Genomic DNA, 22233 nt, shown 5'->3' on the forward strand with positions numbered 1-22233 from the left:
TCTGGAGAGCGGGGCATGTCACCTCCTGTACAATGACCTTTTATCTGGAGGGCAGTGATGTCCCTCTGTATAATATAACTGATTCTGGAGGGCGGTGATGTCACTCTTATAATATAAATGATATCTGGTAGGGCGGTGATGGTCACCACTCCGTATAACATATGTATATCTGGAGGAGTAGGTGATGTCATCCTGTATAATTATCCCTAATTGGTAGGGCAGTGATGTCCCTCTCCTGTATAATATAACTGATATCTGGAGAGCGGGATGTCCATCATCTGTATAACATAACTGATATTGGAGAGCTGTGATGTCACCTCCTGTATAATTTAACTGAGATCTGGGAGTACTCCGGTGATGTCACCCATCCTGTATAATCATAACTGATATCTGGAGAGGCTGGTGATGTCACCCTTCCTGTATAATATAACGGGATATCGGAGAGCCGGTGATGTCACCTCCGGTATAATATACATGATATCTGGAGCAGCGGTTTGATGTCATCCTCCTGGTATAATACACCTTATATCTGGAGGGCAGTGATGTCACCTCCTGTATAATATAACTGATATCTGGAGAGCGGTGATGTCACCTCCTGTATAATATAACTGATATCTGGAGAGCGGTGATGTCACCTCCTGTATAATATAACTGATATCTGGAGAACGGTGATGTCACCTCCTGTATAATATAACTGATATCTGGAGAACGGTGATGTCACCTCCTGTATAATATAACTGATATCTGGAGAGCGGTGATGTCACCTCCTGTATAATATAACTGATATCTGGAGAGCGGTGATGTCACCTCCTGTATAATACACCTTATATCTGGAGGTCAGTGATGTCACAGTTCGCTCTCTCTCCAGCTGGTGACGGAGCTCCTGTCCGGGATGCGGGTGGTGAAGTTTTACACGTGGGAGGAGCATTTTGCCCATCTGGTGTCTACGTTACGAGCGCGAGAGCTGCGCAGTCTTCGTGCTATTAAGCTTCTGGACGCGGTGTGTGTTTACCTGTGGGCGGCGCTGCCCGTCCTTATATCCATCATCACATTCATCACCTATGTGTTGCTTGGACACCAGCTGACTGCGGCTAAGGTGAGTGCCATCATGTCGGGTGCAGCAGACAATTCACCTGACCCCGCCCACTCTCCACCTCTATTCCCCACCCATCCTCACCCCACCTCCTCTCCACCTCTATTCCCCACCCATCCTGACCCCACCTCCTCTCCACCTCTATTCCCCACCCATCCTGACCCCACCTCCTCTCCACCTCTATTCCCCACCCATCCTGACCCCACCTCCTCTCCACCTCTATTCCCCACCCATCCTGACCCCACCCCTTCTCCACCTCTATTCCCCACCCATCCTGACCCCACCTCCTCTCCACCTCTATTCCCCACCCATCCTGACCCCACCCCCTCTCTCTACCTCTCTAATCCCCGCTCCCTCTCCACCTCGTGACCGCGCTTCTTCTGGTTTCCTGATCCTGCCCTCCTCCCTTGCAGGTGTTCACCTCCTTGGCTCTGGTGGGGATGTTAATTTTGCCCCTCAATAACTTCCCCTGGGTACTGAATGGAGTTTTGGAGGCCAAGGTGTCCCTGGAGCGGGTGGAGAGCTTCCTGGGGCTCCCGGAGCAGGACCTGCTGCGCTACTACCGGGTGGAAGGTAAGTGTCCCCGCCCTGCGCCCATACCTTGCTCCACACGACCTGAAGTCTCTGCTGTTGTTTCAGCTCCTTCTAGAAATGGACGTCTGGCGGTGGAGATGAGGAACGCCACCTTCTCCTGGGGGTCAGAGGTCAAGGAATCCGGATCCTTCACCCTCTTTATCCAGCAGCTGTCTGTGAAGGAGGTGAGGAGCCCCCCAGCCTGAGCCCCCAGATAACCACCCGGCCATACACCCTCTACTGACCCCCACTCAGCTCTGCCGCCAAGAAATGACTATTGCATCATGTCTTATACGCCAGTCACATCCAGAGCTGCAGCCCACATGTCTGCTGTTATATCATTGTGTCTTATACTCCAGTCACATCTAGAGCTGATGTTTTTCATATCTACTCTCTGGGGGTTGATAACTTGTTCTTGCGGGGTATCAATACTTTTCCACTTCCTTGTGGTGTTGCACCTGTGAGTTTTTGGGGTCACGTTATCGTTGCCGGCCTCTTTCACAGGGCGCGCTGCTGGCGGTTGTCGGGAAGGTTGGCTGCGGGAAGAGCTCTTTACTCTCCGCGATCACCGGAGAACTTGGCAGGTAATGGCGGCTCTCAGATGCTGGAGCGCAGCTCCGGGGGCACATAGTAAAGCGCGTCTTTTTTGTTCTTGCGGCAGGCTAGGCGGAGACTTGTTTGTCGCCCACCAGGAGTTTGGATTTGGGTTTGTAGCTCAGGAGTCATGGATCCAGTTCGCCACCATCCGAGAGAACATCCTGTTTGGGAAGAAGTACAACGAGCGCCTGTACAAGGAGGTGCTGGAGGCCTGCGCCCTGAGCCCGGACCTTAGTGTGAGTGGTGGCACTTGGAGTTTAGGCCACAGGTCCAGCTTCTTCAGTCATTGAGGGACAGTGGCAGCAGTTGGGGTTGAGGTCCCAGGTCCAGCTTCTCCAGCAATTGGGGTTCAGGTTCCAGGTCTGACTTTTCCAGATGTTGGGGGGCATCCCATCAGTTGGAGTTCAGGTCACAAGTCCAGCTTCAACAGTCGTTAGGGGACATGGCAGCAGTTGGAGTTCAGATCGCAGGTCTGGCTTCTCCAGCAGTTGGGGTTAAGGTCCCAGGTCTGACTTCTCCAGTTTTTGGGTGATGTCCCAACAGTTGGGGTTCAGTTCCAGCTTCTCCAGCTGTTGGGGTACATGGCAGCAGTTGGGGCTCAGGTCCCAGGTCCATCTTCTCCAGCAGTTGGGGTTAAGGTCCCAGGTCTGACTTCTCCAGATGTTGGGGAACGTCCCAGCATTTGGGGTTGAATTTCCAGATCTGGCTTCTCTGGCTGTTGGGAAACAAGACAGCAGTTGGAGTTCAGGTCCAGTTTCTCCAGGTGATGGGGTTCAGGCCTTAGTTCCAGCTTCTCCAGCAGTTGGGGTTCAGGTAGTAGATCCGGTTTCTCCAACTATTGGGGGACGTGGCAGCAGATTGGGTTCAGGTCTAGCTTCTCCAGATATTGGGGGACGTGGCAGCAGATGGGGTTGAGGCCCCAAGTCCAACTTCTCCAGCTGTTGGTGGACGTGGCAGGAGATGGGGTTCAGATCACAGGTCGAGTTTCTTTGGCTGTTGGGGGATGACTGCAATTAGAGTTGAGGTCCCAGGTCTGGTTTCGTCAGTCGTTGGGGTTCAGGTTCTGGGTCTAGCTTCTCTAGCAGTTGTGTTTTAGGTGGTAGGTCCGGCTTCTCCAGCTGTTGGGTGACATGAAAGCAGTTGGTGTTCAGGTCCAGCCTCTTGTTTATTTGCTAGGATTGTGGTAAACCTTTTTCTTTTGTATATCCTTTTGGGGGAGGACTCGCCATCCTGACAACCAATAAACTAACTATCTGACCTCACCATTCTCCTCCACTTCAGATTTTGCCAGCTGGTGACCAGACGGAGGTCGGGGAGAATGGCGTGACATTAAGTGGAGGGCAGAAGGCTCGGGTAAGCCTGGCCCGGGCTGTATATCAGGTGAGTCCCTGTCTATAGAATCCTAGAAGTGGTTGAGGAATTTTGACAGCTGATAGTACAAGGCTCCTCCCACAGTGCAGGACCTGTGAGAGCTGATGGTACAAGGCTCCTCCCACAGTGCAGGACCTGTGAGAGCTGATGGTACAAGGCTCCTCCCACAGTGCAGGACCTGTGACAGCTGATGGTACAAGGCTCCTCCCACAGTGCAGGACCTGTGACAGCTGATAGTACAAGGTTCCTCCCACAGTGCAGGAGCTGTGACAGCTGATAGTACTAGGATGTACCTACAGAGCAGGCCCTGTGACAGCTGATAGTACTAGACTCCTCCCACAGAGCAGGACCTGTGACAGCTGATAGGACTTGGCCCCTCCCACAGAACAGGACATGTGACAGCTGGTAGTACAAGACTCCTACCACAGAGCAGGGTCTGTGACAGCTGATAGTACTAGGCTCCTCCACAGAACAGGACCTGTGACAGCTGGTAGTACTATTCTACTCCCACAGAGCCTGACCTGTGACAGCTGATAGTACTATGCTCCTCCCACTGTGCAGGACCTGTGACAGCTGATAGTACTAGGCCCCTCCCACCGGGCAGGACCTGTGATAGCTGATAGTACTAGGCCCCTCCCACCGAGCAGGACCTGTGACAGCTGATAGTGCTACGCCCATTCCACCGAGCAGAACCTGTGACAGCTGATAGTTCTAGGCTCTAGCTACAAAGCAGACCTTGTGACAGCTGATACTCTGTGGGTGGGACCTAGTACTAGGACCTGGGACAGCTGATAGTACTAGGCTCCTGCCACAGAGCAGGACCTGTGACAGCTGATAGTACTAGGCCCCTCCTACATAGTAGGACTTGGGACAGCTGATAGTACTAGGCCCCTCCCACAGAGTAGGACAGCTGATAAAACTAGGCTCCTCCCACAGGGCAGGCAGCATGGTGGTACAGTCCTCCATAATTGGGTGTGGCCTCTTCAGGTTGGGTAATGTCACAATGTGGCGGCAGTTCCTGTAGTCATTACTCATCACGGTGTCCTTCAGAGTCCTCCCCCACCACTCTTAATGCTGCCTCTTCAGAGCAGCAATCATTCCTTCTGTGAAGATGGCGGAGGAACTGGTGGGTAGAGCGTGCTGCTTCGGGGGTTACATCGCCCTCCTTTACCTCCACAGGAGAAGGACATTTACCTCCTGGATGACCCCCTGGCCGCAGTAGACACAGATGTGGCCGCTCACCTCATGGACAGATGCATTCTGGGTATTCTCAGACACAAGACAAGGATCCTCTGCACCCACCGCACCGAACTGCTGGAGAAAGCGGACGTCATCGTACTGATGGAGGGCGGCGAAATTGTGTGCACCGGTGAGTGATGGGTCCTGTGTCCTCTGTACAGGGCAGTGATGGGTCCTGTGCCCTCTGTACAGGGCAGTGATGGGTCCTGTGCCCTCTGTACAGGGCAGTGATGGGTCCTGTGCCCTCTGTACAGGGCAGTGATGGGTCCTGTGCCCTCTGTACAGGGCAGTGATGGGTCCTGTGCCCTCTGTACAGGGCAGTGATGGGTCCTGTGCCCTCTGTACAGGGCGGTGATGGGTCCTGTGCCCTCTGTACAGGGCGGTGATGGGTCCTGTGCCCTCTGTACAGGGCAGTGATGGGTCCTGTGCCCTCTGTACAGGGGAGTGATGGGTCCTGTGCCCTCTGTACAGGGGAGTGATGGGTCCTGTGCCCTCTGTACAGGGGAGTGATGGGTCCTGTGCCCTCTGTACAGGGCAGTGATGGGTCCTGTGCCCTCTGTACAGGGCAGTGATGGGTCCTGTGCCCTCTGTAACTCTGCCCTTTTCTTTGTAGGTCCACCAGAAGAAGTCTTACCTCGGGTGCAGAAATCTCCTAAGTTAACCCCATCTTCTCTGCAGACCTCAGGTGATGGTGTGTATCTATGTCATTGCTTGTGGAGCTGTGGGGGTTCTGCACCATTGTAGGTGCACCGCTGGGCTGTGTCTGTGCAGGGCATGGAGATGTGGGGGTGACATATCCCAGGAGACCCCCGCAGACCAGACACGTTCTCCTTACAGTCTATGAGGAAAATGGCGCCCCCCCTTCCCCCAACCCTCTTGTAAGTTATCTGCTTTATGTGACAGGACATAATATAATCATCCGGGCCTTAGAATGTCTAATAATGAGGAAACCGCAGCCTCAGATGAAAACTAAGTGCTCCCTATACAAGTGCCCCCCGGTGACTCCCTATACAAGTGCCCCCCGGTGACTCCCTATACAAGTGCCCCCCGGTGACTCCCTATACAAGTGCCCCCCGGTGACTCCCTATACAAGTGCCCCCCGGTGACTCCCTATACAAGTGCCCCCCGGTGACTCCCTATACAAGTGCCCCCCGGTGACTCCCTATACAAGTGCCCCCCGGTGACTCCCTATACAAGTGCCCCCCGGTGACTCCCTATACAAGTGCCCCCCGGTGACTCCCTATACAAGTGGCCCCCCCCGTGACTCCCTATACAAGTGGCCCCCCCCGTGACTCCCTATACAAGTGGCCCCCCCGTGACTCCCTATACAAGTGGCCCCCCCCGTGACTCCCTATACAAGTGGCCCCCCCCGTGACTCCCTATACAAGTGGCCCCCCCCGTGACTCCCTATACAAGTGGCCCCCCCGTGACTCCCTATACAAGTGGCCCCCCCCGTGACTCCCTATACAAGTGGCCCCCCCCCCCCCCCGTGACTCCCTATACAAGTGGCCCCCCCCCGTGACTCTATATACAAGTTCAACTTCTACGTTTTCCCTTTAAGTGCTAGGATAAGGTGTGTTGAGCAACAACTACCTACTACTAGTGTCCTTTAGGACTTTTTAACACCTATTATTCCTGCACCTACCAATTGCCTAAGACTTAACTTTTAATACTTCTTAGATAAAACTTTTGGTAATGCACCGACATACATTTTGTGTTTTAAAATTCCCAGTATCACTGACCTTTATTTGTCACTTGTGACGTGTTGTCAGTAGTCTTGACTGACTTCATATGCCTAGACACACTGTTGCCATAGCAGGCTGCGCGCTTGCCTGTATTTGTTAACGGCACTGTATCTAGTGTTCAATAGTATACACAGGCTCCAGTGATTGCTGTTTTAAAATTAGAGCCTCACGCTGCCCCCCGACATGTTTCGCCGTATCACGGCGTCCTCAGTGTATGAGCGTGTTCGCCTCGCTTAAGGCTTATAAGCAGCCTGCTATGGCAACAGTGTGTCTAGGCATATGAAGTCAGTCAAGACTACTGACAACACGTCACAAGTGACAAATAAAGGTCAGTGATACTGGGAATTTTAAAACACAAAATGTATGTCGGTGCATTACCAAAAGTTTTATCTAAGAAGTATTAAAAGTTAAGTCTTAGGCAATTGGTAGGTGCAGGAATAATAGGTGTTAAAAAGTCCTATATACAAGTGCCCCCCCCCGTGACTCTATATACAAGTGCCCCCCCCCCGTGACTCTATATACAAGTGGCCCCCCCCGTGACTCGATATACAAGTGGCCCCCCCCGTGACTCTATATACAAGTGGCCCCCCCGTGACTCTATATACAAGTGCCCCCCCCTGTGACTCTATATACAAGTGGCCCCCCCGTGACTCTATATACAAGTGGCCCCCCCGATGACTCTATATACAAGTGGCCCCCCCGATGACTCCATATACAAGTGCCCTCATGATTCCATAGCTTGTAGCAGCACCTTCAGCAGCAGTAACTCGAGGTCCTGGTTTTCTAAGGTTTGAGGATGTCCGTTTTGTTCTCTTAAAGGGGTTGTGGCGAGTGTAAGTTATCCTCCATCCACAGGATAGGAGATAACTATGTAATCGCTGGCGGTCTGACTGCTGGGACCCCTACTGATGATGAGCTCTGGGGTCCTTTTATCCATTCTGATGCAGGTTGTGCGTGCACCCTGTTGCTCCATCAGAATGGAGAAACGGGACCCCTGTTCTCGTGATCAGTAGGGGTTCCTGCGGTCAGACCCTCCACGATCAGTTAGTTATGCCCTATCCTGTGGAGCAGCACTTGGTTCCCTTCTTTCTCAGCCGTTCTGCTGTACATTTGCTGCTGTGCTCAGGGTCATTGTCCGTTTCCGTGACCCAGTTTCGGCCAAGTGTTGGATAGATGCCTCACATCTAACTCTAGAATTCCTTGATATACAGAGTTGCTCATGGTTGAGTCATTGACTGCAAGGTGCCCGAGTCCTGTGGCTGTAAAACCAACCCCAACCTCCCCCCTCCACCCCTGTGCTGGCAGTTGGTATGAGGGGTCTTCACAAGACATGGAGCTGTGCGTTAATGGCAAACATCTTTGGTCTGTTCATTCCAAACAAGATTGGCCCAGAAGTCTGTGGTTTGTTCAGACGTAGCCTGCACTGCCATGTTGTTCTTCTCCTGACAACCCTCGCACACAAGCCACACTTCTCCAGTCTTTTTCTAATTGTCATGGACTTGACCATGTAACCTGCGGACTGAGGCCTGGAGAGTCTTGGGTTTCTTGCAGTTCCTCTGAGCACTGCACAGTCTGACCTTGGGGTGAATTTCCTGGGACGTCCACTCCTGATGAAGTTGTCAGATGTCTTGAATGTTTCCCACATACGAATGGTCTTTCTTGCTGTAGAATGATGGACTTCAGATGGTTTGGCATTATACCCATTCCAGATTGATGGCAGCAACAACTGGTTCTCTCCGATCACTACTGAGGTCTTCAATACCCCAGTCCAGCAAACTGACAAACCTTCTTCGTGGTGACTTCACAAATTTTGATGACTCAAAATCCGTTCTATTCACCTGAATGGGGCTAAGAGACATCGATGCGCGTCGCCCACTGAAATGAAGGGAACTGATCTTCATTCGCAGAAATTTCTGCAACAAAATCCAGTGTGTGCAGGCGTCCTTATAGAGGGGATCACACTGGACGTAAAACCAGAGACTTCACAGGTCGGCTCTCCCGATATCTGTCCTACTAGAGTCCAGCGGGAGTCCTGATACATAAAACCAGAGACTTCACAGGGGCGGACTGTTCTCACACCCGTATATCAGGTCGGCTCTTATTATATCTGTCCTCCTAGAGTCCAGCGGGAGTCCTGAGAGTTTGGAGGAATGGAGACAAGGGACCACTAGCAGCTCCAGGCTCGGGGATGAAGAAGGAGGAGGAGAAGAAGGAAGGGGCTGTGTCCCTGCATGTGTATGTGGTATATTGGAGAGCCGTCGGGGCCACCCTGGGGGCCTCCGTGCTCCTGGCGTTACTCTTCATGCAGGGTGAGTGTCCTCTCTGTCCACACTTAGTCCTCCTGTGATCACGGCAGACATCGCCCCAGTCTCTCTGGCGCAGATGTTCTGGGCTATATCTGGGGACAATTGACCGACATCTGCGAGGAACAGCGGATGGATCTTAACATCTTGACCTTTCTTCCAGCTTCCAGGAACGTCTCTGACTGGTGGTTGTCCTTCTGGATCACCCGCTTACCAGACGCCCCCCAGAACTCCTCTATGGTGATGGTAACCCCTCCGGTGCTGACGCCATCGCTGCTGCTGTTTTCTGCTGGAGGTCTTGTGTGAGTAATGGCAAAGTGATAAATGTATCCCCAGTGTAAGCAGTATATACACAGTGTAGGCGGTATATACAGTGTGTGTGTGTGTGTGTATGTATGTATGTATATATATATATATATATACACACACACATAATGTAAGAGATCTATATGGCATATACAGTGGCATGCAAAAGTCTCGGCACCCCTGGTCACTGTTCTTGTTACTGTGAAGACTTAAAGGGGTTTGCCACTATATAAGTACTTTTCACTATAGTGGGAGGTAGGCTAAAAAAAGAGTTTCCTATTATACTTTATTTAAAAAATCTGAATGGTAATGGTTTAGTAATTGGCCCCGTCCCCTCAGCCCCGCTCTGCGTGCTGCCAGTTCGTCCATGGCTGCATGCGACATGGAGGAGCTTTAGAGAAAGCTTGTCCATGGCTTTATTCTAACTGCACATGCGCTGCTTTTCCTAATAAGAGCAGCGCATGCCCAGTGTGCCCCTGCCACTGGTGCGCTCCCTGCTCGGACTCTGTCTCTACAACCGGCTTATTCCTTTTAGAGTTCGGAGCGCTCTTACTTTTCTTCCTGCTCTGACAGGAATAAGCCGGTTGTAGAGACAGAGTCGGAGCAGGGAGCGCGCCAGTAGCAGGGGCAGACTGGGCATGCACTGCTCAAGTTCTATTTTACCATCATCGGTCCACAAGACTTGTTTATCAGACTTGTTTAGATGTTCTTTTGCTGAATTTTGTGGTGAGGACGCAGGAGAAGTTTTCTTCTGATGACTCTTTCATGCAGGCTATATTTGTGTAGGTGTCACTGAACAGTAGAATAATGTACCAGAACTCCAGAGTCTGCTAAATCTTCCAGAAGGTCTTTTGCAGTCAAGCGGGGGTCCTGATTTGCCTTTCTAGCAATCCTATGACCTTCTCTTGACCTCCACTGTTCCTGATAACTGCCATTTCTTTCTTTTTTTTATATATATATAATTTTTTTTTTTTATTCCAGCAATAAAATTGTGCAAATACCATACATAAAACAACATTCATAGTATATTTTATGATTTGTAAGACAACCCAAACCCACGCCACCCTGAGAGCAAAAAAGAAAAAATACATTAACCAATAATCATATCCATAAAGTTGTTCCAATTGCTCCATATTCTTTCATGGGCTTGCGTTGATGTAATCTGCTATTTCGATAGACCAGTTTAAGTTCATCACATTTATCTACTCCTTAACAGTGGGAACCTCAGTTCTCATCCATCTTCTAGCTACCACTAACCGGGATTTATAACGCCTAAGCCTATTATCTTTTGTTAGTTTAGGGGAATTTCTCCCAAAACGCACAAAGAACACGTCATAAGTAAGTTAAGGTAAAAAGCATCTCTGATCACTTCAGTTAATCCTTTCCAAAAGGGTTGTATTTCAGGACACCGCCACCACATATGAATCAAATGTGCTTTCAAATTTCCACACCTTGGGCATTCATTTACAGTACCTGCTGAAAATCTCTGGAGCCATTTAGGGGTCACATATATAACTGATGTAAAATCATAAATTGGGTAACCCTAACCCAAAAACCCTTCCATTGTTCATCTGTTAAGGGACCAATATCCCTTTCCCAAGCAATCTTGCTGTTCAAACTCTCTCCACTGTGACTTCCTCTCCAACCAAATATAAAATTCAACAATTCATGTGAACATAATTCTAGTGAATTCTTATTCTTTGCCACCTTAAAAATGATTGATAATTGAAAATATCTAAACCAACTCAAATTGTCATTTCCTAAATCACCCAGTAACTCTACCCTAGACTTCAGTTCCCCATCCTTAAAGGGTTTCTACCACTTGCATATGACATATTTGGTGATCAGACACTAGCGATCCGCTAGTGTCTGATGTAGCTTACAAGCTAATTATTACCTTAATCCGTTCGGCCCATACCTCAAAAAAAGCACTTATATCTTTATGCAAATGAGCCTCTAGGTGCTATGCAGGCGTTTTTCCAGCACCTAGAGGCTCCGTCTACCTTGCAGTTTGCCGCCCAGCGCCTCGCTCCAGCACGCCCATCTTCAACTCTATTCGATCCTCCCCCTGCTTCTGCCTTCCGAAATCTCGCGCCTGCGCCGTTCGTCGCGGCATTCGGCGCAGGCGCAGTCAATGTCTGACCGCTCCGTGCTCAGACATTTCCACTGCGCCTGCGCCGATGACATCGGCGCAGTGGAAATGTCTGAGCACGGAGCGGTCAGACATTGACTGCGCCTGCGCCGAATGCCTCCGAATGCCGCGACGAACGGCGCAGGCGCGGGATTTCTGAAGGCTGAAGCAGGGGGAGGATCGAATACGGTAAGAGATGGGCGTGCTGGAGCGAGGCGATGGGCGGCAAACTGCAAGGTAGACGGAGCCTCTAGGTGCTGGAAAAACGCCTGCATAGCACCTAGAGGCTCATTTGCATAAATATATAAGTGCTTTTTTTGAGGTATGGGCCGAACGGATTAAGGTAATAATTAGCTTGTAAGCTACATCAGACACTAGCGGATCGCTAGTGTCTGATCACCAAATATGTGATATGCAAGTGGTAGAAACCCTTTAATATATTGTGAAATGTACCACAAACCCTTTGAAATCCAATAGTTAGCCTCCTCTATAAAAGTACTATCACCCGATGTCTTATTGTACCAAAAGGGATTATTGTCACGGTCTTTGTTGTGCGCCGTGACACATTAGCCGTACATGCTGATTGCCAGGGGCAACGCGTTGTTGTCGCAGCATGTATGGGCTTTACTCCCCTTCTCCCGGTTCCTCCCCTGTCTGGTGCTGGAGGGGTTAACTTTCTGTCTGGGTGTAGCCACTTGGGTTTTATCACCTGTGGTTTCCAGGCTGGAGTGAGTTGTACTCCAGCCTTTGTTGGTGCTGGAGCTATGCTCCTGTCCTGGGTGTTTTATCTGCCCAGTCCTTGCGGGCCACCTAGTGGGACAGCGATGTCACCCTGTTGTCTACCTTCCCTTCACTACCCTGTCATATGCATAGTGATGTTTATGTATGGGTGGTTGTTGTCTTGTCTAGTGGTTGTTACATGTCTGGTCTGTTGGTGTCTGTAGTCCAGCATGTTGCTAGACATGTTCCCTGTGTGTTGTGTGCCTCCGGAAGGGGGTGTCAGGGTTCCCCGGAGGGGGAACTACAAGTCTGTATGCAGCTCTGTCTAGGGCTGCATTGCGTCCTGTTTGCATGGGGGTCCGGGCAGTAACTGGTGTGCTGGATACGTGGGTGTGGTTGTTTGTACTGTGTCCTGTATGGTATTTGGGCACCAGTACTCATGCTCAGGTTCCAATCGGTGTTGCTGCGGCAGGTATGGATGTAGCAGGGTAAACACACAAACTCTTAACTCAAATTTCCTAACTCATCGCGCTATCTTGAAACAAAAGCCATTGAAAAGCAATTGAAGGTGTTTGCTTAACGCATTTAGTTTAGATAACACGTCTCATAAAGCATGTGTGTTAACTCTACTACATCTGTAAGTGTGTTGTATGGTGTGTTTACCTTGCGATCGAGTTACTGTATACGGTCTCCACTTTTTCCTTGCAGCTAGGCCGGCAGAGACTCCTGTTCTTCCGTGTCATGGATGAACTGGTCGTCTCTGTACTTTCTTTATTTGAGGGATTATCAGGGTGACTCGGGGTCCTAGGTTTCCTGGGTATGAGCCGTCCTACCATCCAGGTCCGCTCATACGGTGAGGAGTTAGAGCGAGGATTAGGGATGCAATAGGAGGTGATTTGCTCCCTTGTCCCCAGTATCCTGGCTCAGTTGCCATCCTGTCAGCTTTATCTATGGGAGGTTTATTCCATATCCTGGTCCTTTTCTTTAATCTTCCGAAACAGCGGCAACAAATTAAGATCTGTAAATCTGAAGGGGCCTTTTATTATCTCTAATCCGAAATATCTAAAACTGTCATGGGATCCGGTATCCTTATTGATCTTTTATCTTCACCTTCTCACTCAGCCGTCGTAAAATAGATTTTTTCCACTCTAAAACAGTACCCGAGAGTGCCCCAAACGGACTCATCACTGCCGTGACACGGTCCCGATCTTTGTGAGCAAGAAGAAAAGGCGATCATCTGCAAAAAATCTGTTATTTGTCAGATTTTTGCCACTAGTGGTTCAACAGCTAGGGCAAAGAGTAAGGGGGAGCGCGGACAACCCTGTCTCATCCCCCGTTCAATGGTAAAACAATCAGACCGCTGACCAGTAACGCGATGTCGGAGCATTATAAATAGTCCTCAGCCACATCTCGAATTCGGGTCAAATAACAAACTGGTCGAATATTTCCCATAGAAAATCCCATTCCACGATATCGAAAGCTTTTGACGCCTCCAATAACAGGACAGCACAATGACCCCCCCCACCCATTGCAGGTTAGCGAAAATCCTGAAGAGGTTTAAGGATCTGGACCTTCCAGGATATGTCGGTTTTGGTCTGAATGTAATAACTTTATTATTACTCCTTTCAGTCTTTTCAACAAAATCCAAGCAGAATCTGAATGACATTTCTTAATTATATTTTGAATTGAGGAAATGGCAACCTACATGGTGACCGGTTCTCTTTATATATAATCTGCTGTTGGTGGTTGTGTGGTAAGAGCTCCTCTCAGTACCTGCAGTGTCTGCTGTCGGTGGTTGTGTGGTAAGAGCTCCTCTCAGTACCTGCAGTGTCTGCTGTCGGTGGTTGTGTGGTAAGAGCTCCTCTCAGTACCTGCAGTGTCTGCTGTTGGTGGTTCTGTGGTAAGAGCTCCTCTCAGTACCTGCAGTGTCTGCTGTTGGTGGTTGTGTGGTAAGAGCTCCTCTCAGTACCTCCATTGTCTGCTGTCGGTGGTTGTGTGGTAAGAGCTCCTCTCAGTACCTGCAGTGTCTGCTGTTGGTTGTTGTGTGGTAAGAGCTCCTCTCAGTACCTGCAGTGTCTGCTGTTGGTCGTTGTGTGGTAAGAGCTCCTCTCAGTACCTTCAGTGTCTGCTGTTGGTGGTTGTGTGGTAAGAGCTCCTCTCAGTACCTGCAGTGTCTGCTGTCGGTGGTTGTGTGGTAAGAGCTCCTCTCAGTACCTGCAGTGTCTGCTGTTGGTGGTTCTGTGGTAAGAGCTCCTCTCAGTACCTGCAGTGTCTGCTGTTGGTGGTTGTGTGGTAAGAGCTCCTCTCAGTACCTCCATTGTCTGCTGTCGGTGGTTGTGTGGTAAGAGCTCCTCTCAGTACCTGCAGTGTCTGCTGTTGGTTGTTGTGTGGTAAGAGCTCCTCTCAGTACCTGCAGTGTCTGCTGTTGGTGGTTGTGTGGTAAGAGCTCCTCTCAGTACCTGCAGTGTCTGCTGTCGGTGGTTGTGTGGTAAGAGCTCCTCTCAGTACCTGCAGTGTCTGCTGTTGGTGGTTGTGTGGTAAGAGCTCCTCTCAGTACCTGCAGTGTCTGCTGTTGGTGGTTGTGTGGTAAGAGCTCCTCTCAGTACCTGCAGTGTCTGCTGTTGGTGGTTGTGTGGTAAGAGCTCCTCTCAGTACCTGCAGTGTCTGCTGTCGGTGGTTGTGTGGTAAGAGCTCCTCTCAGTACCTGAGGTGTCTGCTGTTGGTGGTTGTGTGGTGAGAGCTCCTCTCAGTACCTCCAGTGTCTGCTGTTGGTGGTTGTGTGGTAAGAGCTCCTCTCAGTACCTGCAGTGTCTGCTGTTGGTGGTTGTGTGGTAAGAGCTCCTCTCAGTACCTGCAGTGTCTGCTGTTGGTGGTTGTGTGGTAAGAGCTCCTCTCAGTACCTGCAGTGTCTGCTGTTGGTGGTTGTGTGGTAAGAGCTCTTTTGTGCCTCTCTCACCCGTTTCTCGGTGTCACACGCTTTTGTCTTGATTTAGGGCCCCGATGAGCTGGGAGCAGTCCATGGGGCCGAACACCTCTGTGGGCATCAGCTTCTATCTGTCAGTGTACGGGGGGATTGCAGCAGCAAATTCCGTCTTTACTGCCCTCCGCGCCCTGCTCTTCGCACTTGGAACAGTTCGCGCAGCTACAGTGATCCACGAGCGCCTGTTACAGAGGGTCCTAAGGGTAAGCTCTGCAGACCATTACGTAGGACACGGCCACCAGAGAAGTATGGAGGCATTATACACAGCACTGAGGGTCACACTATAATGTGGCGTGCTGAGCTCTGCTACATACAGTATTCCAGGCAGTGGCTCCTTGGTGGTTACCAGTGCCTGATGTAGTGTGAGCCATGTCTGACATAGTCCACCCTGTTTCCATATTTCCAGGCCACGGTCACCTTCTTTGACAGTACACCTGCTGGTCGCATTATTAACCGCTTCTCCTCTGACCTTTACTGTGTGGATGACTCGCTGCCCTTCATCCTGAACATTTTTCTGGCCAACGTGTTTGGTCTGCTGGGAATGCTGGTGATGATCAGCTACGGGCTGCCGCTGATCATGCCCATACTGGTGCCCCTGGCCATCCTGTACTACTATATCCAGCGTTATTACCGCCATACATCGCGGGAGCTGAAGAGGCTGCAGAGCGTCACCCTGTCCCCCATCTATAGCCACTTCTCAGAGACCCTGACCGGCTTGACCACCATCCGGGCCACACGCCATGCTGACAGGTGAGATGTGGGGGCAAATCTATCAATCTGAGGGACTGATGTCAGTGGATGGGTGGTCTGGTTTGTATGGATGTTGTGTTTGGACAGGTTGTCTGCCTTAAGTGGGTTGTTGTAATTGGGTTGTCTGGTGTGGATGGTTGTTGGTGTAGGATGTCTGGTATGCATAGGTTTTGTGTTTGGTTTGTCTTGTGTAGATGTTGTTTTTGAGTCATCGGATGTGGATAAGTGTTGTGTTTAGGTCTTGGTGTGTGGATGGGTGTTGTGTTTAGGTGATTAGTTTGTTCGGGGGTTGTGTTTGGGTGGTCTGGCGTTGATGAGTATGGTGTTTGGATCTTTTGTGGATGGGCGTTGTGCTTGGGTCATCTGTTGTGGATGTGTGTTTGGCTTTGGTTGTGTGGTATGGATGGGTGTGGTGTTTAGGTAGTCAGGTGGATTGGTGGTCCGGTGTGGATATGCGTTGTGTGTGGGTAGGCGTTGTGGGTCAGCGTTGTTTAGGTGGTCCAGTGTGGATGATGTTTTTGGCTGTTCCAGTGTGGATCCATGTTGTGTATGGGTGTGGTGTTTGGGTCTTGTTGTGCGGATTGGTGTTAAGTTTGGGTGGTTGATGGGAATCATTGTTGTGTTTTGGTGGTTTGTGTGGATCGATGTTATGTTTGGGTGGTCTGGCATTGATGGGTGTGGTGTTCAGGTCTTGGTGTGTGTGGACGGGTGTTGTGTTTGGGTGATTGGTTTGTACGGGCATTGTGTTTGGGTGGTCTGGCGTTGATGGGTATGGTGTTTGGATCTTTTGTGGCTGGGTGTTGTATTTGGTGTGGTTGGGTGTTGTGCTTGGGTCATCTGTTGTGAATGTGTGTTGGGCTTTGGTTGTGTGGTATGCATGGTTGTGGTTTTTGGGTCGTCAGGTGGATGGGTGGTCCGGTGTGGATATGCGTTTTGTGTGGGTGGGCGTTGTGGATCAGTGTTGTGTTTGGCTGTTCCAGTTTAGATGGGTGTTGTGTTTGGAAGGTAGGTGTGGATCCATGTTGTGTATGGATGTGGTGTTTGGGTCTTGTGCGGATTAGTGTTGTGTTTGGGTGGTCTGGTGTGGATTGGTATTGTGTTTGGGTGTTTGTTGTGTTTCGGTGGTTGATGTGAATCGTTGTTGTTTTTGGTGGTTTGTGTGGATCGATGTTGTGTTTGGGTGGTCTAGTCTTGATGGGTGGGCTGTTTGGGTTGTTGCTGTGGATCAGTTTTGTGTTTGGGTGGTTGGTTGTGAATGGGTGGGGAGGTAACTTTGCTTCTTCACTGTCTCTCGGATGACTCAGGTTTGCAGAGGAATGTGAATCTCGGATGGAGCTGAACCAGCGCTGCCTGTTTGCCTGTAACACAGCTGTGCAGTGGTTAGACATCCGTCTGCAGATGATTGGAGTAGTAGTGGTTACTGCTATTGCCATCATTGCATTAATCCAGCACCAGAGAAGCTCTGGAGATCCAGGTAAGTAAACCTCATATAGTGGTGCCGGCGCCTCATCCTGCAACATCTCACCAGCCTCCTCTTCCTCTTTAGGGTTGGTGGGACTGTCTCTTTCATACGCGCTCTCCATCACCGGTTTACTGTCCGGACTTATCTCCAGCTTCACACAGACGGAGGCCATGATGGTCAGTGTGGAGCGAGCAGAGGAGTACGCCACCACGCTTCCCTCCGAGCCCACCCAGGGCACCGTGACGGTGAGTCCAGGATCCACAGGTGGAGCACATCGCCAGACCCCCTCACCCTGTGATCCTCCTCCCCCTTTGTGATACAGACTTCCTCCTCAGGTGCAGCCGGAGTGGCCCCAGCGAGGAAGCATTGAGTTCAGAGACGCAGTTCTGTGTTATCGGCGGGGTCTTCCCAATGCTCTGGACGGGGTAAGTTTCACCATCCGTGCGGGGGAGAAGATTGGCGTTGTGGGACGGACGGGCTCAGGGAAGTCCACTATGTTCTTGGCGCTGTTCAGGATGATGGAGCTGAACTCTGGCCTCATCCTCATTGATGATGTGTCCACCCGAGAGCTGAGCCTGGACATACTAAGGTGAGCACGCCAAAACGCTGCAACCGCAGGTAATGAGCGCTGCCCATACTGACCTCCATGTCCCCCCCTCCAGGTCGCGGCTGGCCATCATCCCCCAGGATGCCTTCCTACTGAGTGGGAGCGTGCGGCAGAACCTGGACCCTCTGTCCCATCACACTGACGAGGAGCTGCAGGATGTACTGGGCCAGTGCCACCTGCAGGACCTGGTGTCACGCATAGGTAAGGGGCGCAGAGGGGGAAGGGGGGGCTGCTGACCGCCCATTGTCATCTCACTGTCTATGTCGTGCAGGAGGCCTGAGCGCTGACGTTGGGGAGAGAGGGAAGAACTTCTCCCTGGGGCAGAGGCAGCTCCTGTGTCTGGCCCGAGCTCTGCTAACTGAAGCCAAGGTGAGGACAAGTGCTAGCTCTTGGGTTCAGGAACCCTGGTAGAGGTCATGTCACGCTGAGTACCACTGTGCTGTGGCGACCCACGTGACTGTGTGCATTGTGTCACAGGTTCTCTGCATCGATGAGGCCACTGCCAGCGTCGACCACCAGACGGACCACCTGCTGCAGGCGACCATCCGCCAGAGATTTCGGGAGCGCACCGTTCTCACCATCGCACACAGGTGCATGCCACATACGGCTCTGCTCCACCCCCACATACAGCTCTGCTCCACCCCCACATACAGCTCTGCTCCTCCCCCACATACAGCTCTGCTCCACCCCCACATACAGCTCTGCTCCACCCCCACATACAGCTTTGCTCCACCCCCACATACAGCTCTGCTCCACCCCCACATACAGCTCTGCTCCACCCCCACATACAGCTCTGCTCCACCCCCACATACAGCTCTGCTCCTCCCCCACATACAGCTCTGCTCCGCCCCACATACAGCTCTGCTCCGCCCCACATACAGCTCTGCTCCACCCCCACATACAGCTCTGCTCCACCCCCACATACAGCTCTGCTCCACCCCCACATACAGCTCTGCTCCACCCCCACATACAGCTCTGCTCCACCCCCACATACAGCTCTGCTCCACCCCCACATACAGCTCTGCTCCACCCCCACATACAGCTCTGCTCCACCCCCACATACAGCTCTGCTCCACCCCCACATACAGCTCTGCTCCACCCCCACATACAGCTCTGCTCCACCCACACATACAGCTCTGCTCCACCCACACATACAGCTCTGCTCCTCCCCCACATACAGCTCTGCTCCTCCCCCACATACAGCTCTGCTCCTCCTCCACATACAGCTCTGCTCCTCCCCCACATACAGCTCTGCTCCTCCCCCACATACAGCTGTGCTCCACCCCCACATACAGCTCTGCTCCTCCCCCACATACAGCTCTGCTCCTCCTCCACATACAGCTCTGCTCCTCCCCCACATACAGCTCTGCTCCTCCCCCACATACAGCTGTGCTCCACCCCCACATACAGCTGTGCTCCACCCCAACATACAGCTCTACTCCACCCTCCACACATATCACACTGTTGTACAGCTCTACTCCACCCTCCACACATATCACACTATTGTACAGCTCTACTCCACCCTCCACACATATCACTCTATTGTACAGCTCTACTCCACCCTCCCCCACACATATCACACTATTGTACAGCTCTACTCCACCCTCCACACATATCACACTGTTGTACAGCTCTACTCCACCCTCCCCCACACATATCACACTATTGTACAGCTCTACTCCACCCTCCACACATATCACACTATTGTACAGCTCTACTCCACCCTCCCCCACACATATCACACTATTGTACAGCTCTACTCCACCCTCCCCCACACATATCACACTATTGTACAGCTCTACTCCACCCTCCACACATATCACACTATTGTACAGCTCTACTCCACCCTCCCCCACACATATCACACTGTTGTACAGCTCTACTCCACCCTCCCCCACACATATCACACTATTGTACAGCTCTACTCCACCCTCCACACATATCACACTGTTGTACAGCTCTACTCCACCCTCCACACATATCACACTATTGTACAGCTCTACTCCACCCTCCCCCACACATATCACACTATTGTACAGCTCTACTCCACCCTCCCCCACACATATCACACTGTTGTACAGCTCTACTCCACCCTCCTCCACACATATCACACTGTTGTACAGCTCTACTCCACCCTCCCCCACACATATCACACTGTTGTACAGCTCTACTCCACCCTCCACACATATCACACTATTGTACAGCTCTACTCCACCCTCCACACATATCACACTATTGTACAGCTCTACTCCACCCTCCACACGTATCACACTGTTGTACAGCTCTACTCCACCCTCCTCCACACATATCACACTGTTGTACAGCTCTACTCCACCCTCCCTCCACACATATCACACTGTTGTACAGCTCTACTCCACCCTCCCCCACACATATCACACTGTTGTACAGCTCTACTCCTCCCTCCTCCACACATATCACACTGTTGTACAGCTCTACTCCTCCCTCCTCCACACATATCACACTATTGTACAGCTCTACTCCACCCTCCACACATATCACACTATTGTACCGCTCTACTCCACCCTCCACACATATCACACTGTTGTACAGCTCTACTCCACCCTCCCCCACACATATCACACTGTTGTACAGCTCTACTCCACCCTCCCCCACACATATCACACTGTTGTACAGCTCTACTCCACCCTCCCCCACACATATCACACTGTTGTACAGCTCTACTCCACCCTCCCCCACACATATCACACTGTTGTACAGCTCTACTCCACCCTCCACACATATCACACTGTTGTACAGCTCTACTCCACCCTCCACACATATCACACTGTTGTACAGCTCTACTCCTCCCTCCTCCACACATATCACACTGTTGTACAGCTCTACTCCACCCTCCTCCACACATATCACACTGTTGTACAGCTCTACTCCACCCTCCTCCACACATATCACACTGTTGTACAGCTCTACTCCACCCTCCCCCACACATATCACACTGTTGTACAGCTCTACTCCACCCTCCCCACACATATCACACTGTTGTACAGCTCTACTCCACCCTCCACACATATCACACTGTTGTACAGCTCTACTCCATCCTCCTCCACACATATCACACTGTTGTACAGCTCTACTCCACCCTCCCCCACACATATCACACTGTTGTACAGCTCTACTCCACCCTCCCCCACACATATCACACTGTTGTACAGCTCTACTCCACCCTCCCCCACACATATCACACTATTGTACAGCTCTACTCCACCCTCCTCCACACATATCACACTGTTGTACAGCTCTACTCCACCCTCCTCCACACATATCACACTGTTGTACAGCTCTACTCCACCCTCCTCCACACATATCACACTGTTGTACAGCTCTACTCCACCGTCCTCCACACATATCACACTATTGTACAGCTCTACTCCACCCTCCACACATATCACACTGTTGTACAGCTCTACTCCACCCTCCCCCACACATATCACACTATTGTACAGCTCTACTCCACCCTCCACACATATCACACTGTTGTACAGCTCTACTTCCACCCTCCTCCACACATATCACACTGTTGTACAGCTCTACTCCACCCTCCTCCACACATATCACAACTGTTGTACAGCTCTACTCCACCCTCCTCCACACATATCACACTATTGTACAGCTCTACTCCACCCTCCCCCACACATATCACACTGTTGTACTGCTCTACTCCACCCTCCCCACACATATCACTCTATTGTACAGCTCTACTCCACCCTACACACATATCACACTGTTGTACAGCTCTACTCCCACCCTCCTCCCACACATATCACACTGTTGTACAGCTCTACTCCACCCTCCTCCACACATATCACACTGTTGTACAGCTCTACTCCACCCTCCTCCACACATATCACACTGTTGTACAGCTCTACTTCCACCCTCCCCCACACATATCACACTGTTGTACAGCTCTACTCCACCCTCCCCCACACATATCACACTGTTGTACAGCTCTACTCCACCGTCCTCCACACATATCACACTGTTGTACAGCTCTACTCCACCCTCCTCCACACATATCACACTGTTGTACAGCTCTACTCCACCCTCCCCCACACATATCACACTGTTGTACAGCTCTACTCCACCCTCCCCCACACATATCACACTGTTGTACAGCTCTACTCCACCCTCCTCCACACATATCACACTGTTGTACTGCTCTACTCCACCCTCCCCCACACATATCACACTGTTGTACAGCTCTACTCCACCCTCCACACATATCACACTGTTGTACAGCTCTACTCCAACCTCCCCCACACATATCACACTGTTGTACAGCTCTACTCCACCCTCCCCCACACATATCACACTGTTGTA

General features: G+C 51.1%; 1 protein-coding gene across 1 annotated transcript in view; it reads left to right on the forward strand.

Moving 5' to 3' along the window:
* Positions 1–451: 451 nt before the first annotated feature.
* The window catches only part of ABCC10 (ATP binding cassette subfamily C member 10), a 30642-nt gene continuing 8860 nt past the window's right edge, over positions 452–22233 (forward strand). The window contains 21 exon segments of the mRNA XM_044291338.1: positions 452–463; positions 869–1096; positions 1507–1666; positions 1733–1851; positions 2171–2250; positions 2328–2499; positions 3545–3643; positions 4814–5003; positions 5487–5529; positions 7629–7665; positions 8740–8768; positions 8770–8927; positions 9085–9223; positions 15072–15261; positions 15465–15808; positions 17113–17282; positions 17355–17515; positions 17606–17859; positions 17933–18078; positions 18149–18246; positions 18355–18467. Coding sequence (XP_044147273.1) covers positions 452–463; positions 869–1096; positions 1507–1666; positions 1733–1851; positions 2171–2250; positions 2328–2499; positions 3545–3643; positions 4814–5003; positions 5487–5529; positions 7629–7665; positions 8740–8768; positions 8770–8927; positions 9085–9223; positions 15072–15261; positions 15465–15808; positions 17113–17282; positions 17355–17515; positions 17606–17859; positions 17933–18078; positions 18149–18246; positions 18355–18467 — 2942 coding nt within the window.

The sequence above is a fragment of the Bufo gargarizans genome, chromosome 4 (genome assembly GCF_014858855.1).
Source record: "Bufo gargarizans isolate SCDJY-AF-19 chromosome 4, ASM1485885v1, whole genome shotgun sequence".
Taxonomy (NCBI): domain Eukaryota; kingdom Metazoa; phylum Chordata; class Amphibia; order Anura; family Bufonidae; genus Bufo; species Bufo gargarizans.